This window comes from Lissotriton vulgaris, chromosome 10, assembly GCF_964263255.1.
Source record: "Lissotriton vulgaris chromosome 10, aLisVul1.2, whole genome shotgun sequence".
NCBI classification, from domain to species: Eukaryota; Metazoa; Chordata; class Amphibia; order Caudata; family Salamandridae; genus Lissotriton; species Lissotriton vulgaris.
This window is the reverse complement of record NC_141698.1, coordinates 784,343,283-784,366,759: the sequence shown is the minus strand read 5'-3', so window position 1 is coordinate 784,366,759 and position 23,477 is coordinate 784,343,283. Positions and strand designations below refer to the sequence as shown.

The 23,477-nt window shown below is 43.9% G+C and overlaps 1 protein-coding gene across 1 annotated transcript in view; it reads left to right on the top strand.

Moving 5' to 3' along the window:
- Positions 1-17,601, top strand: part of JAZF1 (JAZF zinc finger 1) — a 641,974-nt gene extending 624,373 nt beyond the window's left edge. Inside the window, exon 5 of the mRNA XM_086941708.1 lies at positions 11,296-17,601. Coding sequence (XP_086797834.1) covers positions 11,296-11,469 — 174 coding nt within the window. The 3' untranslated portion in view covers positions 11,470-17,601. The remainder of the gene's footprint in view (positions 1-11,295) is intronic.
- Positions 17,602-23,477: the final 5,876 nt, after the last annotated feature.

Sequence of the window (23,477 nt, the reverse complement as noted above, 5' to 3'; positions counted from 1 at the left end):
CTCAATGCGCATGCGCATTGAGCTTAAAAGCGCGTGCACGTCCGTCTTTGTTTACCCGCTCCGCCCCTCCCCTTCCCGCCGTCTCGCATTTCCCCCTGCCGCATCAAAGGCTTTCACGGCCGGCCGGCCATGCTTTCAGTTTCACGACCGGCCGGCCGTGTCAATTACATTTCAAAGCCCGCTCTCCCTGCTCCGCCCCCTGCTCCGGCCGAGACGCATTTCTCCTCCCTCCTCCCCCCTCCTGGGTCAGGTTACCCTGCTTTCTCTTTTTTTTTTCACTTGCCACCCCTACAGCCGCCCCCTCCCCTTAATTATACAATTTAGGAGGTATTTTTTACATTTACCGCCAAGAGCAATGACATTTCGCTAGTTGATAATCCTAAATACAGTAATCTCTGTAATGTGGTATTGTTTCAAGATGTTTCTGTAACTATTCTACAATATGTTATTTGTGAGTAATGACATTTTGTATACACCAAGTGCCCATGTACAGACAGGTCCTGAACTAAGTCTTCATCGTCTTACAGAGGGGCTACATAATGTTTAGTTATACACGATCTTACACTCTAGATTCATCTTAGAACGTGTGCCGTTCAAAATAATGCCCTACTACTGAACCCCGCCCCCCTTGCATACTATTGGTTACCAGGACGTCGAGCCTCCAGGAACCATCCAGCTACTGCACCATGCGGTGCACGCATGCAGGAAAAACTCACTACATTAGGCGTGAGCTCTGCCCGCCGGCTCACTTTCAGAGCCGCACGGACATTGAGAGGAGGTAAGCTCCAGGGACTGACACGCTTGACCCGCTGCCTTTAGTTAGACAGTTGTTTGGTTTTAAAAAAATATCCACTTCAATCGGACTTTCACTTTCCTGCCACGCTGTCACCACGCCGTAATCAGTTATTTGATTTTAAAATTAAATCGCACTTTCCTTTGGCTTTGACGTTTTTAAACATGAGCATTTGCACTATTTTTATGATAGAACACGTAGCCATGAACCGGCCCACTATGGCATTGTTGAACACCCGATTGCGCTTGTACAAGAGAACATGGCATGCCGTTATCTCACTCACGTTTTCACAGGTCACACGTAATTTTAATATGAGACATCCCATACCGTAGCCACCCTCACTCACCCTCACTCACCCTCACTCACCCTCAACCCCTCACTCTCACTCATCCTCACTCACCCTCAACCCCTCACCCTCACTCACCCTCAACCCCTCACCCCCTCACCCTCCACCCTCACTCACCCTCCACCCCTCACCCTCCACCCTCACTCACCCTCAACCCCTCACCCTCCACCCTAACTCACCCTCAACCCTTCGCCCTCAACCTCTCACTCACCCTCACTCACCCTCAACACCTCAGCCTCACCCTCACTCACCCTCACTCACCCTCACCCTCAACTCCTCACCCTCACTCACCCTCACTCACCCTCACCCTCACTCACACTCACCCTCCCTCAACCCCTCACCCTCACTCACCCTCAACCCCTCACCCTCAAACCTTCACCCTCAACCCCTCACTCACCCTCACTCTCACTCACCCTCACTCAGCCTCAACTACTCTCACTCACCCTCAACCCCTCACCCTAACTCACCCTCACCCTCACTCACCCTCAACCCCTCACCCTAACTCACCCTCACCCTCACTCACCCTCAACACCTCACCCTAACTCACCCTCACCCACCCTCAACACCTCACCCTCAACCTCAACCCCTCACCCTCACTCACCCTCACCCTCACTCACCCTCACCCTCACTCACCCTAACCCTCACTCACCCTCACCCTCACTCACCCTCACTCATCCTCACCCTCACTCATCCTCACCCTCACTCATCCTCACCCTCACTCATCCTCACCCTCACCCTCACTCACCCTCACTCACCCTCACTCACCCTCACCCTCACTCACCCTCACTCACCCTCACTCACTCACCCTCACTCATCCTCACCCTCACTCATCCTCACCCTCACTCACCCTCACCCTCACTCACCCTCACTCACCCTCACTCATCCTCACCCTCACTCATCCTCACCCTCACTCACCCTCACTCACCCTCACCCTCACTCACCCTCACCCTCACTCACCCTCACTCACTCACCCTCACTCACTCACCCTCAACCACTCACCCTCAACCACTCACCCTCACTCACCCTCACTCACCCTCACTCACCCTCACTCACCCTCACCCTCCCTCACCCTCACCCTCCCTCACCCTCACTCACCCTCACCCTCACTCACCCTCACCCTCACTCACCCTCACTCTCAACCCCTCACTCACCCTCAACCCCTCACTCACCCTCACTCACCCTCACTCACCCTCACTCACCCTCAACCCCTCACCCTCACTCACTCACCCTCAACCCCTCACCCTCACTCGCCCTCACTCACCCTCACTCACTCACCCTCAACCCCTCACCCTCACTCACCCTCACTCACCCTCACTCACTCACCCTCAACCCCTCACCCTCACTCACCCTCACTCACCCTCACTCACTCACCCTCACTCACCCTCAACCCCTCACCCTCACTCACCCTCAATCCCTCACCCTCACTCACCCTCAACCCCTCACCCTCACTCACCCTCAATCCCTCACCCTCACTCACCCTCACTCACCATCAACCCCTCACCCTCACTCACCCTCACCCACCCTCACTCACCCTCAACCCCTCACCCTCACTCACCCTCACTCACCCTCACTCTCACTCACCCTCAACCCCTCACCCTCACTCACCCTCAACCCCTCACCCTCACTCACCCTCACTCACCCTCAACCCCTCACCCTCACTCACCCTCACTCACCCTCAACCCCCACCCTCACTCACCCTCAACCCCTCACCCTCACCCTCACTCACCCTCAACCCCTCACCCTCACACAGTGCAATAGGTCTCAGACCATTTCAGTTACAGCTTTAAGAAATGTTTATGGCTTTTTTTATTTGTAATTCTTTAGCATTGGCTACAGGAAACAAAAATGCTAAACATTTACAAAAAAAACCCATAAACAATTCTAAAAGCACTAACTCTAATGGTGCGAGACCTATTGCATTTCCAATGCTTGTTTTTTCTTTTTCTTATTTTACTTTTTGATGTGATTTGCTAATGAGCTGCTCCTTTCCCTAAGTGTGTATTTGTGTGCTTTTTTTTTATGTACCTCTCCAAGATGGGCATCCACCATCTTGACACAGTAAATTAAAAAAATAAAATGGGCACAAATACACATCACACTAGAGTCAAACGCCAAAATGGGAGATGCATTATGACATATGCGTGCATGGGGTCACCATAGCAGATTGATGCATGCATGCGAAGCGCTAGCCCTCGTAATGATGCATGTATGTGTATACATCATTGCACTGTTTCTTTTTTCTTTTGCTGTTTTTTGCCGATGCTGTTCAGCATTAGCATTAACAACTTTTTAATTATTTTCCAATGCTGAACAGTAAGCCGAGACCAGGCGGCTTTGCCAGTAGTTGTTTAATGACCTAAATATGTGCCACAAGAGAACAAACAGAACTATAACTGCAAACGAATGACTGTCTCCGCATGATACAAGAAGTAAAAGAGAACAATCCAAGCAAACAGAAAACTGAGACAGCCGCTCTTGTAAAACTATGCCGACAGACGGCCTTTTCATCCCGGCCGTGTGAAGTTGCAGGCTCCGAGAAACGTCTTGTAATTCCCACACATACTATGTTTATTTCCAATCGATTGTGATGTGCCTAGCGTATTAATTTGCATGTGAAAATCAGAACTTTCACTCCCCTTTTAAGTTGTTGTGAGAAAAACATTTTCAATCAATCAATCAGAGAACTTGTAATAAAGCGTGCTACTTACTCATGAGGGTCTCAAGGCGCTATGGGGAGGGGGGTGCTGCTACTGCTCGAAGAGCCAGGTCTTGTGGAGCCTCCTGAAGGTGAGCAGGTCTTGGGTTTTGCCACCTTATATCCAATTTCAAAGGCAAGACGAAAACAAGTTGTTAACGCGCAAGTAAGTGGCACTCCCATTTCAGCACCGACTAGCACATACTAGAAAACTTTGCTAGTTTTAGGTAAAGCACCATGCAAAGGCCAAAACATAGGTAAAGCTGGAAACACCATGATCTATAAGTAGCCCAGTAATCGTGACCTATGCACAATGTTTACGCTCCCACGTGACCTTTATGGAGAAAACAGGATTAGAGGAAAAAAGTTATTATTGTTTCATTGTAATATCTTTGCCTGTGTAGGGATGTTATTTAACTCTAAAAGAAACCAACGTTTGCCACTGGTGGCCTCTTCCATGCTGTTTACTTTGTCCAGTGGAATTTACCTGCAGTTTGTAGATACTGTACTAATGAGCAAATTACTTCCCTTTGGTAGCGCCTTATCTGGTCGAGACTATCTAGCTGCAGATTACTTACCTTAGAATTATCTCCAGGCGTCAGACTGAATCTGGAATTTTTTTCGTGAGCAGTACCCATGCCAGCTAGTAGGTGCCGTTGTTCGGCTTCACCTGGCATAGGCCGTGCCAGAAGTGATGTGCGCAGGGCCAATAGAGACACCACCCGAGCATGCTGACATCTGTTTCTTTTTGCGACTTTCCACACCAGAAGCGCGGAGCCACGAAGAACACAGACCACTGGTGTGTGGAACTAAGGCCCTGAAAAGGGAATAATCCTCTACCTAGAAATCTGTTCGCAGAGCGGGGAGGATGGGTAGGCCAATAAGGCACCTGCGGCTAAATAGAGTCTCTACCAGATAATGCATTTCCGAAGGTAAGTAACTTGTTTATCTGATAGAGACCTCTAGCCACAGATTAATTACCTTAAAATAGATACCCAAGTAATACCTCCTCTGAGGAGGATTTGAGAACCTGATTTAGACCAGATAGTTCTTTAGGACCGAACGGGCAAAGTGCCCATCCCTATGGACCTGGCTGTCCAGGTCGTAGTGCTTGGTGAACATATGCAGCAAGGAGCACATTGCTGCCTGGCAGATGTCCAGGACCATAATTTTGAGTGCAAATGCAGTGTTCGCAGCCTCTGCTCTGGTGGAAGGAGCACTTAATCCCTCTGGGGGTTGCTTCTTGGTCAATACGTAGCATCTTAATGTTGCGTACAGTCCATTGGGAGATAGTTCATTTCAGCATGGCCTTTGCTTTCTTAGCTCCGACATAACCCACGAAGTGTTGATTGCCCACCCGGAAAGGTTTATGTGGTCAAGATAAAACAATGACGTTTTTTGGGTCCAGCTGGTAGAGTCTGTCCTCTTCCTTAGAGGGATGAGGCAGAGCCTAAATGGTATTTAAAGTGATGGACTGGCTTATGTGGAACGGGGGGACTACCGGAACAGTTTGTCTGGCAAAAAAAGTATGTACGGAGACTGATATGACAGCCCCTGCAATTCACTGACTCAAGGCTGGCTCTAGAGCGGTGCGACTGGTGCCGCCACACCGGGTGCTGGCTTCCAGGGGCGCTGTGTGTTGGTAAGGTCAGAGGGGAGCACGGCAAACTGAAATTGCTTGTGGCCTTCCGTGAACTGCAGGTAATGTCTGTGGGCAGACAGGGCAGGAATGTGGACGTATATGTCCTACAAGTCCAAAGCTACCATACAGTCTCCCAGGTCCTGGGCAGATAGAACTTGAGGGAGCAAGCGTGAGCCTTTTGAATTTCTACTTTTTCAGGAAGAAATTGAGAGGGAGCAGGTTTAGTATAGGACAAAGGCCACCGTCCTTCTTGGGCACCAGAAAGTAGTGGTAATAACAACCACAACCTACTTCTACTGCTGGCACCCGCTCTATGGCTCCCTTGGCCAAGAGAGCTGCCATTTACTAGCCTAGTAAGGACATGTGGTCCTCCATCAGCCTGTTGCAAGTGGGTGGTGTAGGGGGAGGGGTAGTCACAAAGGGTAGGGAGAAGCCACTTTGGATAATCTGGAGAACCCAAGGAGATGGATCTTGTCAACCTCCAGTAGAGCATGTGATTGCGGATCCGGCCTCCCACTGGATGCCCATGATGGTCAGAGGGCACGCTAAAGAGGCTGGCTACCTGACCCACAAGGTCTGTGGGTACCATATCCTCAGCCACGCAGGGGCTGGGAAGCCTGCGGGACGTGGCAGCTGGGCAGATAGAGATGCAGCTGGAAGCCCCTCCATGGCCACAAAAGGAGCGAAAGGCAGACTGGAGTTGGTGAGGGGCTGTGTAAAGGCTCAACAAAGTGGCCGTAGCCCTGCAGTCCTTGAAACGCTTGAGTGCTGAGTCTGCTTTGTTTCCGAAGAGAAGGGAACCACTGAAGGGTGTGCACATGAGTCAGGCCAGGTCGTCCCCCTAAAAGCAAGTGACTCAACTAGGCATGGCATGTAAGGTCCACTGACGATGGGACCGCTCTGCCTGGTGAGTCAGTCATATCCAACCCACAGCAAATGGCAAACCATCTGCTTCTCTCCCATCGTCAATAGCTTGGGAGAGTATGGCTCGGGCCTCCTCTGAGACTATAGGCAGCAGCTGCACAACCAAGTCCCAGAGCAAATGGGAGTATCGGCCCAAAAGGCATGTGTTTTTCCCTGACCGCAGTGCCAGGCTGGTGGAAGAAAGCAGCTTCTTTCCCAAGGTTGGCAACCGCAGCTAATCTACTGGAGGGAGGCTAAAGCCTGTATCAATTATTGTGAAATATCCTGCAAGGAGAATTTATCATTGGGAGCACTGTACTATATGCAAGAACGAATGACGCATAGAATTGTTCGTGTATTTTGAACGCCCTGAAGAAGCAAAAGTTTTTCACGAAACACGTGTTGGTTTGGCTGTATTTCCTTGTATCCGTTGAAGAAGAATTTTGTATCAAGTTGATGACTGAACACAATGAAGAGGAACTTTGTGAACATGCAAGCAACACATTTGAACAATATATATGTTCAATGAACTACTTCAGTAGAAATTTGTATTTTTCTCAGTGCATGATTCAATTCTTTCCCAAGGTATTCAGTCTCTTGGATTCCCTGTCTGTTGGAGTGGTAGGGAATGCACCAGGATTTACTCTGGATTCTGAAGTGTAGGCTTGGACCACTAAGCTCTCTGGCATGGGGTGCTGAGTGAGGGGCAAAGAAGGTGGGCAATTGTCCTATTCACAGGAGCTCTTGTGCAGGACTTGGACCAGGCCTTGAATAGTACGCCCGTGAGGGCTTCGGTAAACAGGAGAAGCGCTTCGGATGGGGTCACTCCCAGCTGAAGCACCTCCGTCAAGATATTCGTCTTGACAGCCACTGAAGGCAGCTGAAGGTCCAGAACCACTGCCACCCTCCTCACCACCATAGCAAATGAGGCTCCCTCCTCTGTAGCCACGGTAGGAGGAGAGACCAAAAGCCAGTATCTGGGGAGGTGTCCAGATCGCTGGCATCCACCAAATCCAGACACCAGAGGGCAAATTTACAAGGGCATTACACCACCAAAATGTCATTTTTCCCGACATTACGGTGGGACAATGCTCTGCTCCAAATGTACAAAGCGGCATTAATCCACTTTTTGTGGCTTAACGCTGCTTTGTATATATCGTCCCTTTTCACGCAGATATCTGCAAGAAAGAGGCGTGCACTGGGTGTTGCTGTGGGCATTCCACCGCAACATCCATTGCTTTTTGATGCTGCCCCAGATTTACAAGGATCTGTAAATCTGAGGCAGCGCCAAAAACTAATGCCACTGAATAGCAGGCATTAGATTTGCGCAACAAGGAGAAATTCTTTTATTTCTCACTATTGCTCTTTCTATGTGTATTGCATTCTGCAGGACACAAAGGAAGAGCAAATCGCCTTTAAAGATTGTTTATTTGCTGGATTGTTTATGTGCCGGATTTTTTATGTTCCGGAAGGCCCTTCCTGCACATAAACAATCATCCCTACAACACAGACACACTTGCACCATGGTAGGCAACTTTTTTAAGTGACAGTGCACGGAAAAAACACTGGAGCATGTCGTATTCTTGTAAATACGGCGCTACCTTGCATTTTTAAAATGACGCTGCACTGCCAAATTGCATGCAGTGCCATGCTGCGCCATTTCCTTGTAAATAACGCCCCCCAGGTGTCTTCGGTGACATATAGGGGGTGGTATTCATCACCGTCCAATGGCACCTCCCAATCATCCCCAAGTCTTAGCCCATAGCAATAGGACACAGGCTCCGGCATGGAAGGAATACGTTCAGGCGGTGCCGAAATCGGTCGCCGCCCAGCCAGGACAGTTTCGGGGAAGAGTATGGGGTGGTGCTGTGGGTGGACGCCCCGATGCCAGGGACTTCAGCAATGGGGTCGGCGCCAAGGAAGGTCAAGGTGGCTTCACCGGCATTGGCCCGGATCCATCCATGGGACCCGACTGGCACCCGGGGTGAGCCTACCAGCATAAGACCATTAGGTGCCCATTTTGAACCCAAGCAGCCCAAGTGGGGCACCAGAGGGTACGGGCAACCCATAAATACGTTGCATTGCCTTATAAAACTCATGGAGTTGGGCGGGAGTCGCTCCAAGTCCAGTAAACTAAAGGAAGCACGGAGATGGCCCTGGCCCAGGCTCAACTGCGGAGCCAGGCTTTGAATGTCGACGTTCCCTTATCTTGCCAGATGACTTTGACTGATGGGGCGAAGTTGAAGACCTCTTCAACTTCTTGTTCTTCTTATTCTTGTGAGACTTGCCCGGACAACTTCAATGCCGAGCGCTTGAAATGGCCCGCGATCCATCCCAGGTCTTTCCTTGGGACTGGAATTGAGACTATTGCAGCATTGTGCGTTAAGCTGCTAGGAGTTTGAGGAACTGCTCCCTCAATCGACTCCGGTCTTAGCGTCGTGGTCATGCTTGAGGCACTAAAGGCAGACGAGGTGTGGATCTATCCCCAACATTTGCCGGTGACAGGCGCCACAGGATTTGAAACCAGCCTTCCTTGTGGATATCCCTGCCACGACAGGAGACAATGTCTCAAAAATCTTTGACAAAGGGCAGAAAAAAGGTCAGCCAAAAGGAGACTAATGGTAGCTCTTCTGGCACGGAAAGAAAAGAACTGACATCAGTGCACTGGGGTGGTGCCTACATAAGCATCACGCACGTCACTTCAGCCACGGACAATGCCGACAATGCCACATGGAGCCAAACAATGCCACCTACCGGCACGCAGGGGTACTGCTCATAAAAAAAATTGCGAATCCAGTCTGACGTCTAGCTGCAGTAATCTGCAGCTAGAAGTCTCTATCAGATACTACACGAAGGGCCTGGTCTATTAAGGTAAACTTACACTTTTGTGTAAGTTTACTACTTTTTGGTATTCACAAACTACATGCAGAGTTTTAAGACTCTGCACTCTGTATACTTATATGTGCAAAGTTCTCCACCCTGACTGCGGAGTCTCCGGGTGAGGAGAACTAGCACGCATAAGTATAGGGAGTGCAAAGTCCTAAAGCTCCCCATGTAGTTTGTGAATCCAAAAAGTAGTAGACTTGCACACAAGTGAAAGCTTACCTTTGTGAACCAGGTTCTTAAGCTTTTGTGTAGCTCACTGTTACCCAAGTATGTGTTAGCGCTGTAGTAATTCCAATCAGACAGAAAAAGAGAAAGAGCCATTACCATGAACATTTAGGAAATAGCTAAATTTAAAGACCCTATCTGAACAAGAGGTGATTTATTTTGCCTCTTAAACCTAAGTCTAGCTGGTTCCATTCTTTTGTCGCGAGTTGCAAATAGATCGGCCACCTGTCCTACACTTTTTAAAGCTGGAGACTCTAGCTAAATACGTTGTAGAAGAGGGACAATTTCTGTGTGGATGGTAATGGCCAACATTTTGCTTGTAAATGTGTTGGGCATTGTTCCAGAAGGCCCCAGATCGTGATGTCTAAGCTTCTGAAAGGGATGTTTGTCGTTATTAGGCATGCTTTTACAACGCAGGCCTTTATCATGCAGGTTTTACAACGCAAGTCGTTACAACGACTTGCGTTGGGGGGGCGCTGGAAAGTGAATAGTTTAATTTACTATTCCAACTCCAGTCCTTGTGGATAGTAGGGAAGGTTTTGGATAGTAAATTAAACTATTCCCTATCCTACAGCGCCCCCCAGCGCAAGTCGTTGTAACGACTTGCGTGGTAAAAGTTGCGTTGTAAACGCTGTTCCCTTCTGAAAGTGACCCCTTTTTCACTGAGGAGCTGGTGTAGCACCCTTAAAACCACGGACATGGGTACTTCTGGGTTAGGCAAGAATGGTCTGAATCGCTAGATTTTAGAGCCACTGCAATTTTGCCAGCAAATGCGTGGAGGTCCCAACGAATAGTGCATTACAAAAGTTCAGTCCTACACGAATAGTCACTTGAATCACAATTCTTCAACAAGCACCAGATAAGCGGACAAATTTTAGTTGAGTATCCTCCATTAATAGAAGCAAGTGGAGATATCTCTCTTGATACGTGGTTCAAAAGAAAGGAAGTTATCAACTAAGACCCCCAGATTTTTTGCCTCCTTAACCACGCTGGGCAATGTTCTAAGACGTGAATGCCGCCAATCCATAGATGCCAGATGCTTAGTTATATAAAGTAAAATACCCTGGGATGGAGGTGGTTTGTTAAGGTTACTGTAAGCAGAAGCCTTATGGCCCCACTTCAGGTAGCCACTAGAGGGTGCCTCAAAGAATATGTTAGCGGAATAGGAACAGCTGAACAGAAACATATAAGGAAGCAGTATTGATGATGGCAGATTAGAGTTACTTTGGAATGTTCAATAAGTGGAGTTTATCTTCTGAACATTATATGGTGACGAGGGTAGTAGACAGTACCAAGTGATTCTCCAAGTCCTTGAGCCTGAATGTCTATTTAAAGTTTATTCTTATGAAGAATTGTTTTCATTTATTTATTTTAGGGTTATACCCTTCACTTTGCTGTGTTCTGGTGTTTTTGACATAGTTTCTTCTCTGCTACATTTTAATATAGTGGTATTCTTGAAGAGGGCAATCAGAGAATACTAGTTATCAAAGCATAGACTGATTTTCTCTAAATTTTTCAAACTGAACTAATGACATTTTATGCCAGATTTAAAAATCCTTGGCTTGCTGTCTCATTTAAAGTGATGGACCCATCTGAGCTATTGCGTGGATTCATTTGAACAATAAGTTGTTGTTACTTAGGGAAAGTGAAAATGTGGCATTCTGTTTATGTCCCGAATCTGTGGTCCATTCAGAAACCAAGTGAAATTGATTATTACCTACTGAACTATTTTTTTAAATGCTACAAACGTAAAAATTCTTGATATGTAGCACTTTATTTATTTTTTATGTCTTTATCTCCTACAGAACGTCAATGGCATTAAGTACCATGCCAAGAATGGCCACAGAACACAAATCCGCGTCCGCAAACCCTTCAAGTGTCGTTGTGGAAAGAGTTACAAGACCTCTCAGGGCCTGCGACACCATACAATCAATTTTCACCCTCCCGTGTCTGCTGAGATCATCAGGAAGATGCAGTGATGGAGAGCTGGTCCAACTGTGCCAAGGAATCCTCACCAGCAGCTGCTGATTTAGAAAACAAGACCTTTTGTTTTCTTCAGGGGAAGCATTCAGCTCCCCTATCTACCACCACTTTAGACGCATGCTTAAAACAAGTTTGTCATTTTTGGAATGATGTACCTTTGTAGAGCTCATGATTTTGTACATTTGCACATGCTAATCACATCATACCCATTTTCGTTACTATAAAAAAAAAGGTGCTAAAGAAATACAAAAAAATAGCTATATAGTTTTCAAAACCCATTTTCACCACAAACGCTGAGAATTGGTGCACAATTCATTTTATTTAGTTTTGATGTGGCAGCCGACCAGAGGACAGACGTCCTTGAAAGAAGTCATAAGCGATTCACGAATACTCCCCTCCCCATATCCTCCATTGTCAGCCTGTTTAACATGCCTTACATTATAGGAGCTCCGATGTGGTAAGTCCTAGGTATTACACATATAAAATAAGAAAGGATGTTTAACATAATATGCTAAAATATTTTCATACATAAATAACATACATAAAGAGGATGTGTGCTTACTGTTTTATATTATCTTGCAAATTATTTTTTGCCTGTTGAAATGCTGGAATATCTTACCATTGACCAATCTACATAGAAAGTAATTGGTTACTTCAGTGTTACGAATGTCGACATTTTTATTCTGTAACTGAATTTTGGTCACTCTACGCTTTATGCCCAAGAATAGTTTTGAGGACCAAGCTCTCAGTAACAAATTACAATGTACCAACCCATGTAAAAGTGGGATACGTTTATTCAATTCCACTTGCAAAGTTAGGTCTCGCTATCCATTCCATGTGTGCGTGAAGCGTAACTCCCTATCTTAATGTGGAGTTTTGAAGCACTTTGTAGTTCTCTATTGCCAACAGGTTTCACGATTTATCTAATGCCAATACATTATGATAACTGTACTAGGTTGTTTTGGGGCATCGCAAAATGATTTAAAAAGCATGGTTCAAGAAGTATAGTTACTTGGGCTAAAGGGCATCTCTTTACTAACTGACTTTGAGTCACATAATGTAAAAGATGAAAAGACCTAGATTTCGCACTCAATACACTTTTTAGGCTGTGTTTACAATCCAATGCGCTCTACTGGCTAGAGCACAAAAAGTCTCCTCTTCTATGCCTTAGAATGACCCTTTCCTTTTCTTCCTACTACCCCCACATTTATTTGAAGGACGGAAAAACGGGGCTATGATAAAGGATGTTGTCAAGGGCTAACGTTTGAACCCTATTTTCAATGCAAAATTAATTTCTAGTTGTAAACACAGCCTGAAAGAGCAAAGCGAGTTTTGTCAATTTAAGAAAGAGAGCTCTGATCCTGGCGGAATCAGTGCTCAAGATAAAAAAAATGACAGGTACGCAGAGAGATGCCCTTTAATAGATGTTCTATTGACTATTCATTTGTGTCTATTGGATGTTTTTTTCTGCCGCGCAAATATGTGGACTTTTCTTTCAATTTGTTTGTTCTGTAGCAGTTTGCTGCACTCCAGTTAATGTTCTTTGCTTCACCTGACACATAACTTTGCCATATGAGCCTAACTGAAGATAAACATGGTATGTTTAACAGGATGTTAAGCAGTATCTTACAGGTCAATTGTGAAAGCTAGTTCTGTATGGCTGTAGTGAAAAATAGTACCTTCCGTTTTCTTGTATGCCAGCTATGCATAGTTACCCAAAGTACTGGAAATCCAAGAAACGTGATCGTCTGTGTAAAAATTGGCAAAATTGATTGTGATCCACAACCTTAAGACTTCTAATATCCTCCAAATCACTACTCTACATTTCTCAAAATCTCCACATTTTGATTTAGCAAACATAGAAGGATAGGAGAAAAAACTCCCCATTTTGTTCTCCACTTTCCAGGCATGAATTTTGTTTTTCTCAAATTTACTTTAGTTTCTGTGATCCATCAAGGAGGAATTTCCCTAAGGTTCCACTAAATTTTTGTGGTACGGTACAGTGGTGCAGGCTGAAGAGACTAGTTGTCCAGCTTAGGAGAAGAGCAAAACTGTTCATACGTCTTTCTTACTTATGGAGATTGAGTCCAGAAGCCTACAGTCAATAGTACCATCCAGTCATATGACCACCCCAAAACACAGACCCCTGGACTATTAAAACTTAGGCCAGCTGTTAATTTTTCTCACTGTCTGAGTGCAGCTCTTGTACTCAGCATAAGGTTAGTTTAGTTTTTGTGCCAAAGAGCTGACACGTTGAAAGTTCATCAGAAAGGTTGAGATGTTTTTAAATTAGTTTTTCCAAATATACTGATCTCCAAAGACCCTGTTGGCATGCTTACAAGATGTACTACGTGAAGGTACAGAGGTTCTGAAAGCTCTCTTGTTGTACTACCATTGAACTCATTGTCTAAGTTATTCAGCAACCAGTTTGCAAAAAAAAAGAGGGCGGTGGACCCACTCTTTTTCACACAGTTGTTCTGCTTTCGGTACTGATAAGCTCGAGATTTTCAGACCACATTGAACTCCTGAACCTTTTTCACAATTTTCAGTTATTTGTGCAGAAGTTCACAAATTGTAGATTTACCACTGTTTGTGGAATACGATCGTCAAAGAACCATTCATACAGTTAGCAAGTTTTGCCACCCAAAATTCTAGCATGGAGGTCTTTCAAGCCATGCGCCATTTCTCACAGAATCTACGCCTCTGATTCCTCTTTTGATATCCAACTACACATTGTGCAGGCTTCACCAAGTGCTTTACGGATTACATACCTCATCCTGGATTTAATTATCCAGTTTGCTCAATGCTCTTTCAGATGCCTTGGACCATTGTTTGGGCAAGGACACCCACAAATGGGCTATCCTTAGCATATTTTTGCACAAAGTGAAATAATGGACAGCGTTAAATTAATTGAAAGACATACTATACTCTATCTTCTCCCTAATCAAGTTGGATCAACGTCAGCCGGTTTGCTTTGTGAATCATGAAGAGCAACCTCTTTGGGAATAATTAATTCCAGCAATTATTGAGTCTGTTAACGAACAGGACAGAGGGATACACAAGAAAGAGCCAGGCAGTTTGTGGCCCATTGTGCCTTTTTCCCCTAAAAGTATGGATGGCTGCATAGTTGGCTGTGAAGACCTGGAAGATTGTTCACTCTGGGAGATGTTTCAGTCGGGATGCCTACCCAATTGTGTGACGGAAACTACTCTGTTTAACAGTTTGGGTTATATCCTTAGATACAGGTTTGTTGGGCAAGCAGATGTAGTGACTCATTGAATATTTTGGTACATCACCATTGGGCAGGAGTTAAGTATGAGTAGTGCTAGGTGACACTTCTCCAAAGACATTGGAGTTTTTAAATTCCTAAGCAACTGAAAAAGTAATGACCGGTAACATATTATTCTGATCCCTTAATGAAAGTGAATTTTGGTGCCACTGCCCTCAAAATTCCCACCATACACCCATGGAACTCCGTCATCTTCATTAGGTTTATGATTCTGCATTGCCAAATCCTACAGTTGGTTAACTAGTATTGACACCATTACGGAGATGATACACAACTTTATTCTATTGGGTTCACCAACTGAGTGTGGTACCAACTGTCTGGCAGTAGAAATAGATACTGAACTACGATGTCTACCTCTTTGCACAGTCCAAATTATTGGAGAACGCAACTGTTTATGATCTGTGGTATGCTCCTTGCCCATGGCTCATCTGAATTGCCTGCAGTGCTATCTATATCTCTTCACAGCTATATTCAAGCCCAGCCTTTTATTTATTCAGAAAGCCTCTTTTCTCTTGATCTCGGGCAAGGGTAGAGTATATTGCCCTATCAATTAGGTGTTGTATCGTCTCCCTATGAGATTTGTGGTCCATGTGCCATTCCATATACTCAATAGCAACTGCCCTTTAATTAATGCCTGTGTGTAATCAGTGCAAAACCCAGAAACTTGCTTTTAGTTTATTCAAAATTGTTGACTTCGTCCAATGTTTATTGCAAAAGTTCAACATTTACTGTTTAAATACAACTCACTTCAATATATATAAAGAAAGTTTGTTTTCACAGATAGAATGCTATAAGCCCCATAGACATGCAGTTTTAGGGTGCCGTTCATTTGCTGGGCATTCGAGGTCTGTCTTTTCTGGCATGCTGAAGCAATTAATGATCATGTTTCTAAGAATTTAGTAGTCCACAATAATCCAAAAAGTAACAAGGTTGTTCAAAGTAGTGGAGTCACTGATTCTGTGCAGCAAAAGAGAGGCCCGTCTCTCTCTAGTCTGTGATTCTCAGTTTTATATCATCAGTCAAGCCCCGGTGAGATGTATGGACTACTTTCATCACAACTGTGATCTAATCAGTCCAAAGAAGAGGCAATCATACTTCTCTCCATGATGATTTGAGACTTCTAACTGTCCAAGAAAATAAGGCATGCCTTCTCTTTCTCACCAAGATGGTTTAAACGTTCTGCCTGAAGTAGTTGATATTTCTACTAGTCTTTTTGCTCTCAGTTGTAAGTGAAGCGAAAAGACATCAGTGTTATGTTGGATTGCCTGAATATCTGTGGGCTATAAACTACACAGTGCCACTTAACTACGCAGACCAGGGCTCATTACATGGAACAGAAAATCAGTTTCCCAGAGGGAGCCTCTGCTTGGTAGAGCTGCAAATTTGTAACATTTAATTCATCTTACACCTGGGGAAACTGTTCAGAATTCTTTTGCCTATGCCTGTCAGACTTTGCTCTTAAACCTCTTTGCCAAAAGCTTATTATTAATACACATTATGTAGCCACACATTTGCCTGATCCTGTTGCATATAATGTTCCTTAGGCTTTGGGAATTTTGGGCAAAACTATAAAATGTACTACTAACTTTTGTTTTTTCAAAAGCTTTGGCATGGAAAGAACTAGCAACCAACTCCACTTTGTTTAGTTTCCTAGCCCACTATTAGGGAGATTATACTTCACAGTGACTCGAAACCCATTGTCACAACTGTGATAATTCATTAGGGGTATACAGCTAAGTGTTAACAGACTTACGGTTCCAGAAAGAGAAATTGAAATGTTCTGCATACACAAGTCTTTCATATTTTGCAAAATGCTCAGAGAAATAATCATGTTTCCAGATCCTCAACATTGCATCAAGAAATCTGGTAATGTGTTAAGAGATTCAGCATTAGAAGTATGTACTTGGTGAGTTTCATACATAAAACAAATGCCGCCATGCCTTGAGCATTCGTTCATCACAAGTGCTATTGTTTCAAGAGTTTACCTACTGCCTACTTATGGGTAGAAACTGTATGTGTGTCACGAGAAAGCAGAGGTTCCAAAAATAAAACATGACTCCCATTACGTTACCGTTTGCTGAGCTGTAAGCCACAAGCCCTTCTCTCTCATCTCCGGGCCACCTTCCAGCATGCCCTGAAAGCCCCAAAGGGTGTAAAGAAAAGCACACAAATGAGGAGCAGCTTGTACAGCAAAACTTTGAAAACTTTCCTTCCCTGTTCATGCACTTAGGGATCTTATTTGTTGCATGGTAGGTTTGCAGCCTGTTCCACAAACACCAATGCCATTTAGTCTGCTGTGAGTGCCTGTGGTTTGTAATACAATGTTGCTGGTTGAGTTTTAGGAATGATCCAGACATGAGATTGAGTTGGTTGGTGCATAAAATACCCTATTTGGCCGTTTCCTCTCTGCTAGAGATTTGGCGGCAATTCAGAACAGCATTTATCTTTATTGGCTCTGTTCCTGCTAGAGCATGAAACAGCAGGCAGGATAAGTTAGTTCAACAGCTAAACAGTCATTAAATAATGTCATTGTTGCATGTAAATTCTTTTCAAATATAAACCTGCAATTCCAGTTTCTATTTACCTATTCTTCGTGACAGTATTATTAAACAGGTAAGGATGGGACTATTTTGTTATACTGTGTATAGTGAATGTATTGTACTGTGTCAGTGAAAAAGTGTGCTTTAAATTATATTTTCATATGTTTTGTTGGAGGGAAGTGCATTAAGTATGAGGGTGACAGCTGAAGGCAACTTAATGAATCAAAACTCCTGTAAATAATGCTGCTTATAAATGTAAATCAACATAAAAATAAACAGCCTCTGACTTATCACAAACATGAACGTCTCCATTTTGTTTTGCACAACCTTACCAATGATGTATCCTTTGATAAACAGGTCGCAATATTAAAAGAAGCAACTAAATGAGGTCAAACTACTGGGTTTGTGCCTTCTTTCAGATATCTGTATTACTTCAAAAAAAATTTGTTTAACTAGAATATAAACGTTTAAATGAATGTAACCTAAAATGTGACCGACGCTTTTCAAAAACAAAAAAGACATGCAGAGTTTGTAAAACTTTATTTCTTAGTCTTTCCTCCACTACCTGGTTCACCAGCACTCTAACTGCACCCTTCCTACAAATGTAAATGATAAATGAATGGGAGTAGGATATTCAGTTTAACTGGCAAACTAGTAAACTTTCAGATTTGCTCTATGCTCTTTCAGATTTCCTTTACATATACTCTACAAAAGGCAGGTGCATAGTTTTTTCGACCAGTAACATTTTGCAACAATAAAATTGTCAAGTTTGTCATATCCCCCCGCCCCTCCCTTCCCCAATATATATTTTTCTGCTTTTCTGAGTTACATTTTCTCTTGAGGAGACAGGGGCTGAAACTGGAGGCAACACTCTTAGTGAAAGTAAATACTCATGAACGTTTTTTCAACACAAACATTTTTGTTGCAACTTTACATTAGTTTTGTTAATTGCATATTTTGGAGCCTTTTGCCCAGAACAAACATACCTTAGCATTGCAAAACATTGGTGAGTATTCACAAGCTGCATTTTGTAATACGTATAGTAGTATTACAATAGTACTGCTAAAGTACTACAAAATTATATTCACAAACCTACAAGTGTAAATCTCCTCTCCTATCTTTTCTATGTTGAGATCCTCATACATGTAAGGTTACCACTTAGGGGTCGATTTGGATGTAGTCAGGAAAGGCTCAGAGCGGCATACGATTCGGTCGAATCAGACTCAGAAGCCTTGTTTCCGACCGAATCGGTCACCTTTCCGCACGACCTTGTACGATGCAAGGGAGCCGTCCGGGGTGTCAAAATTGGTTCCGAATGGGATTCAGGCAGCCAGAGTTATTCGGAGCCGAACCGAACAGCCCAATGGAGATGGTTTCCGAACGAGTGAGTACGATGACCAGTTCGGACAGCCATTCCGAATCGGTTTGGCCAAGACAAAATGGCTGTGGGAATCGGACTTCAGGGCCTGTAGCTGGCCCCCGTAGGACTCTGGAAGGGGTCCGTGGGGGTACCAAGGAGACCCCCTTTCTCAACCATGCACAGTGTGGCAGGCACCATGTGAGAGGTTTCCCCACCCCTTTTTTCGATGGGAGCCTGTGTTCTCAGCAAGGACACAGGCTCCCATTGAAGTCAATGGGAGTCCAACCGAACCAAGTCCGTAAGCATCCGGCCATATCATAATTGGTCTGTAGGACTCCACAAATTAAAATTTTCCGGAAAGCATTCCTAACCTGATTCAGTGGGAATGCTTTCCTGACAACATCGGAATCAGCCCCTTAGTAGTAAATGTGGTAGGGACGGGGGACAAGAACCCACCCACAAAAGAGTAAGCCCATTGCTATTCACAAACTGCACTTCTAAAGTTGCGAGAGCCACAAAGGGACCGAAAATGGTCAGAGCTAGGGTATGTCCATAACCACACATCCACTGGTAGTGCAACATCTTCCCATAGAAAATAATGGCGGTAGGGACTTAAAATAAAACTCCATTGGAGATAATTATAAATTCAGTTAGTTGAAGATTAAATACATATAATGTAATGTAGAAAACAAGTAAAAATAAAAGGTTTATTATCTCATTATAAAATATTTTAATAACCTTTTTAAATGTATAGATACATGTAAGAATAAGATGTATTGAAATATATTTACATTACTTTTAATTAATGCTATACATCACTTTCAATAATTATTCATACATCTTTTTTTTTACTTTTGGTGGGAATTTATATTTTAATGTAAACTTCAAAAAATAATTTGATTTAACTTAATATATTTAGTTCATTCAAAATTGGAATTCAAAATTAAGTTAATAGTGATGCAGTATTTTTAATTTTGTTGTACATTTAAAATAAATACATGGAATTTACATTGATATTAACATAAAATATTTGTACTAATTATTTGAGTTAAATAAACATATATTTTATGTTCCCATAGGTAAACCTGACAGTAGGGGTGGAAATCTCACTATGTTATAGAATAGGTAAAATTAAAAAAGTTTACTAAACTTAATATATTAGTAAACATAATTTATGTTAAATATGAATGTAAAATAATTGTATATATTTATTTTAAATAAAGAATAACATTTAAGAAAATGTTAAAGCACTATTAACTTAATTTTGAAATATATAAATTGAAAAAATCTTAAGTTTAAATTAAAAAATAAATTCCCACCCAAAGTAAAAATATTATGCATTAGTAATTAAAATTGATGTTTAAAATCAAACTTACTTTAATGATATTTTAATTAAAAAAGGCATATTATCCCTTTCGATGCTAATGACGAGCTCAGCTCGTCATGATGCACAGTTGAGCTGTGCTGATGACGAGCTGAGCTCGTCATGAATAAAGCCAAAGTGCAGTTTCCAGCACAGGAGGGGAAAACACCTAGAAGCCAAGGTGTTAATTGTTAAATAGTTTTTAAAAGGTTATAATTAAATATGAAGTATTTTTAGTTTCTTTAACATTACTTTTTATGTATTTATATATATAACTAAATAGTGTATTTTAATTTACATGATCTCCCATGGGGTTTTATTGTATATTTCTACTTCCATTACTTTCTATGGGAGGGTGATGCGTTACCAGTGATTGGCCAAGTGTGGTGATGGACTTACTACAGTTTCTTTTTGGCAGTAGTAATTTGCACTTGTAAATTTGTCTCCACCCCCTTTTCCGGGGGTAGATACGGGTAGGTCTACACTTTTGAGTTATTTTACACTGAATGGCCAAAAGTAGTGAAGTTACTAAAAAGTGTAACTAAATCATGCGTTTTAATGTGAGCAATAATTTGGAGTTCAAAACAGATAGGAGTTAGTCCTTGCTGATATTCTTTACTTCATGTTAAATCTTAACATTGCTTCTGGAATGCAACTTTTCTTAAAGAACAGCTGCTTTTTTAATTGTTTAGATTGGTGTGCACAGTATTAGCACCAGCCTAATTTGTTGTAGGCTACAGAAAGTTGAAATTGGAAAATGACAGTGGTCCCTCCCACAAAAGTATTAGTAGTAGTATTTAGAAGCCCAGGTCTAGAGGCTTACTGAACTAATGCATCCACTATAGGGGGCTGTGCTTGACCTCATGGTCACAGGTTCAAATCCTGGTGGGTTCACTCAGCCTTTCATCCTGCTGAGGTCAATAACATGAATACCATTGAGTTGGTTAGCAATAAACATCTGTTGTTCAGCACCAAGATGCCCACGGGCGAACTTTACAAATAAATGTTATGTTAGTATTTAGAAAGAGAACCTTGCAGTTCAACTCGGCATGAAAAACACATCAACATACATAATAATGCATCTCATTGGTTTTTATATTGAAAGATAAAAAGTGAAAGGAGAAAGTGTAATAAGTGAGTGCAGTGTCTGTTTGAGTATTGAGGGACCAGTGTGCCTGACTGAGTGCAGGGTGTAATGTGCCTCACGATAAGGTTTCAGTGTGTAGCGTGAATTTAGGGTGAGCTGCAATAGTCTTGTCCATTATGATTTGCTTTGTGTGAGTGCCTGACAGTCGTTTTGTCAAACATGCAACTCTTTCTGTGTGTGTTTTGAGTCTTGCAGATGTTTTATCAAACACTACCAGTCAATTGTTAGATTGAACTTTGGTGGGGAAGGGTAGGTGGGAGGAGTTATTTGGTATACCATTCAGTTTATTTCAGTTTATTTATTGTTTCAGCTAACAGCCTTACAATATTTTAAAAAATGTGCACTTTAAGAACAATGAGAGCACTGCAATCTATCAATATATTCATTGGAAAAATTAAGATACAAGTTTGGTAAAATGCTAAAAATTTGTCTTTTTATCGAAATCTGTCAGAAAGACAACTATTGTTACCCGTATTTGGGAATGTGGACAGCAGTCAGACGCGCGCCTGTTCATTGCCAGTTTTCACCGCGGGAGCGCGCTGCTTGCTGTGTGTGCAGTGTCAGTTTCGCTTTTCAATAGTTTCGTTTTCCCGAGGCTGGCTTTGAATGAACACGCTTGCTGTGAGCATTATCTGTAAATCATGCTTTTAAATAACATGCTCGCTGTTAGCATTATTTCCAAAGCAGGCTTTAAATTATTATTTGCCAGCTGCCTCGTAATTAACATGCTCATTATTTATAAATGCGCTTTAATGTACAGCAAGCCACATGCAATATAACTTTTTTTTAATGCGCATGTGAGCTCCAAGTGCCGCGCGCTTTCCATGTACAGCATGCTTCACCCCACTTACCAGCACTTGTGGGGACTTGTGCTGCTCCTCGGCTGTTCTCCGACGTCAGCTGGTCACTGCAGCAACAAGCGGGGCTCCGTCTTGCTCACAGGAGCCCCGCCTGAAATATTGCTTGGGCCACACCATGCGGCATTCACCACCTAAGTGTCCCCACTAAATCCGCGAGACCCCAATCCCATCGTCCATCCTATCCCCCGGCTCGGGCAGACCCCAATCACCCTATCTTCCGGCTCGCGCGCAGCCCTTCTCCAGCTCGCGCGCAGCCCTTCTCCGGCTGCTGCTGGTCCCCCCCCCCCCCCCCGCGGGCGCGCCCCCAAGTCATGTGATGGTCGCGCGCGGCCCCGCTTCCTTCTGGGAATGGGAACCAGTAGTTCCCGTTAGTGGAGGCAGGAAAGAGGCTGTGCCGGGGTCTGTCGCAGGAGAAGGGGCTCTTCCTCCACCATGGGCAACCACGGACAAACCCGCTCTGCCCCCGAGGCTGCCATGCACCTCCCCCTTCCCAGGTAAGACAGAGTTTACTGCGGGCACGCACTGGCCCTTTAAGGATGTGTTGTGGGCCATGGAGTGTTTCAGTCTGAGGCAGGACGTTTTGTTTGCACTTTGCTGTTGATGAAGCTTAACTGTCAGCTGATAATAGACCGTGAGAGTTGCGTTTACACAGCCCCATTTATTCAGTCAGCTGCACTGTTAAAGCGGCTGCGGGAACGTGCAGTTCCGCTTTCCCCGAACTCGCTTATAGCTCCTGGTAAAGAAGCGAGGGGGGTATGGTCCTGTGCAGGTAGCGACTTGGGCTACGCCTTCCAGCAAACAGCAGTGGCTAAACTGCTTGTAAGAATCAACGCATCAGCATCTGGAGTTGGGCGGGGGCACTTTCAATGCTGTAGTCTCCAGTGTAGAACGGAAAGTTGGGGCAAAGGTACAGGGGTTACCCTTTGCCAGTTCATACTCTTCTCAGGACCTGTGACTATTGTGCCTGACTAGTGGGCCCCTGGGCAACTCACACAGAGTCAAATCTGTGTGCATGTTGCCTGCTGCACGAACCACACCGGTGCCCTCTAACAACCACTACCTTTTATTTGACTGTGGAATGTGTTACATTATCTTTTACGCGAAGCGCTTTCTCTGCCTCCTATCCTAAGTAAAACATCTTTACGTACCAAGATGCTGCTCTGAAAGAGACAGCAGTGCCAAGAATAGAGACTGCTAACCCTTTGTATATTATATTCTTGGGATCTCCTCGAGTATCAAGTCTGATATAGTCCTTTTTGCTTGGCAGATTGATGACGACGCCCTGTTTCTTAAGGGACGTGCTGAATTAATTAATTCGCTAATCACGTGAACCAGGACTTGTAGAAATCTACTCCTACCATCTTCCTGCCCCTTGGAGATGTAGCATGTTATGAATATAAGGCGGCTTATTTGGGGGCTGTGTGGTTAAAACATCAGTGGCAAGG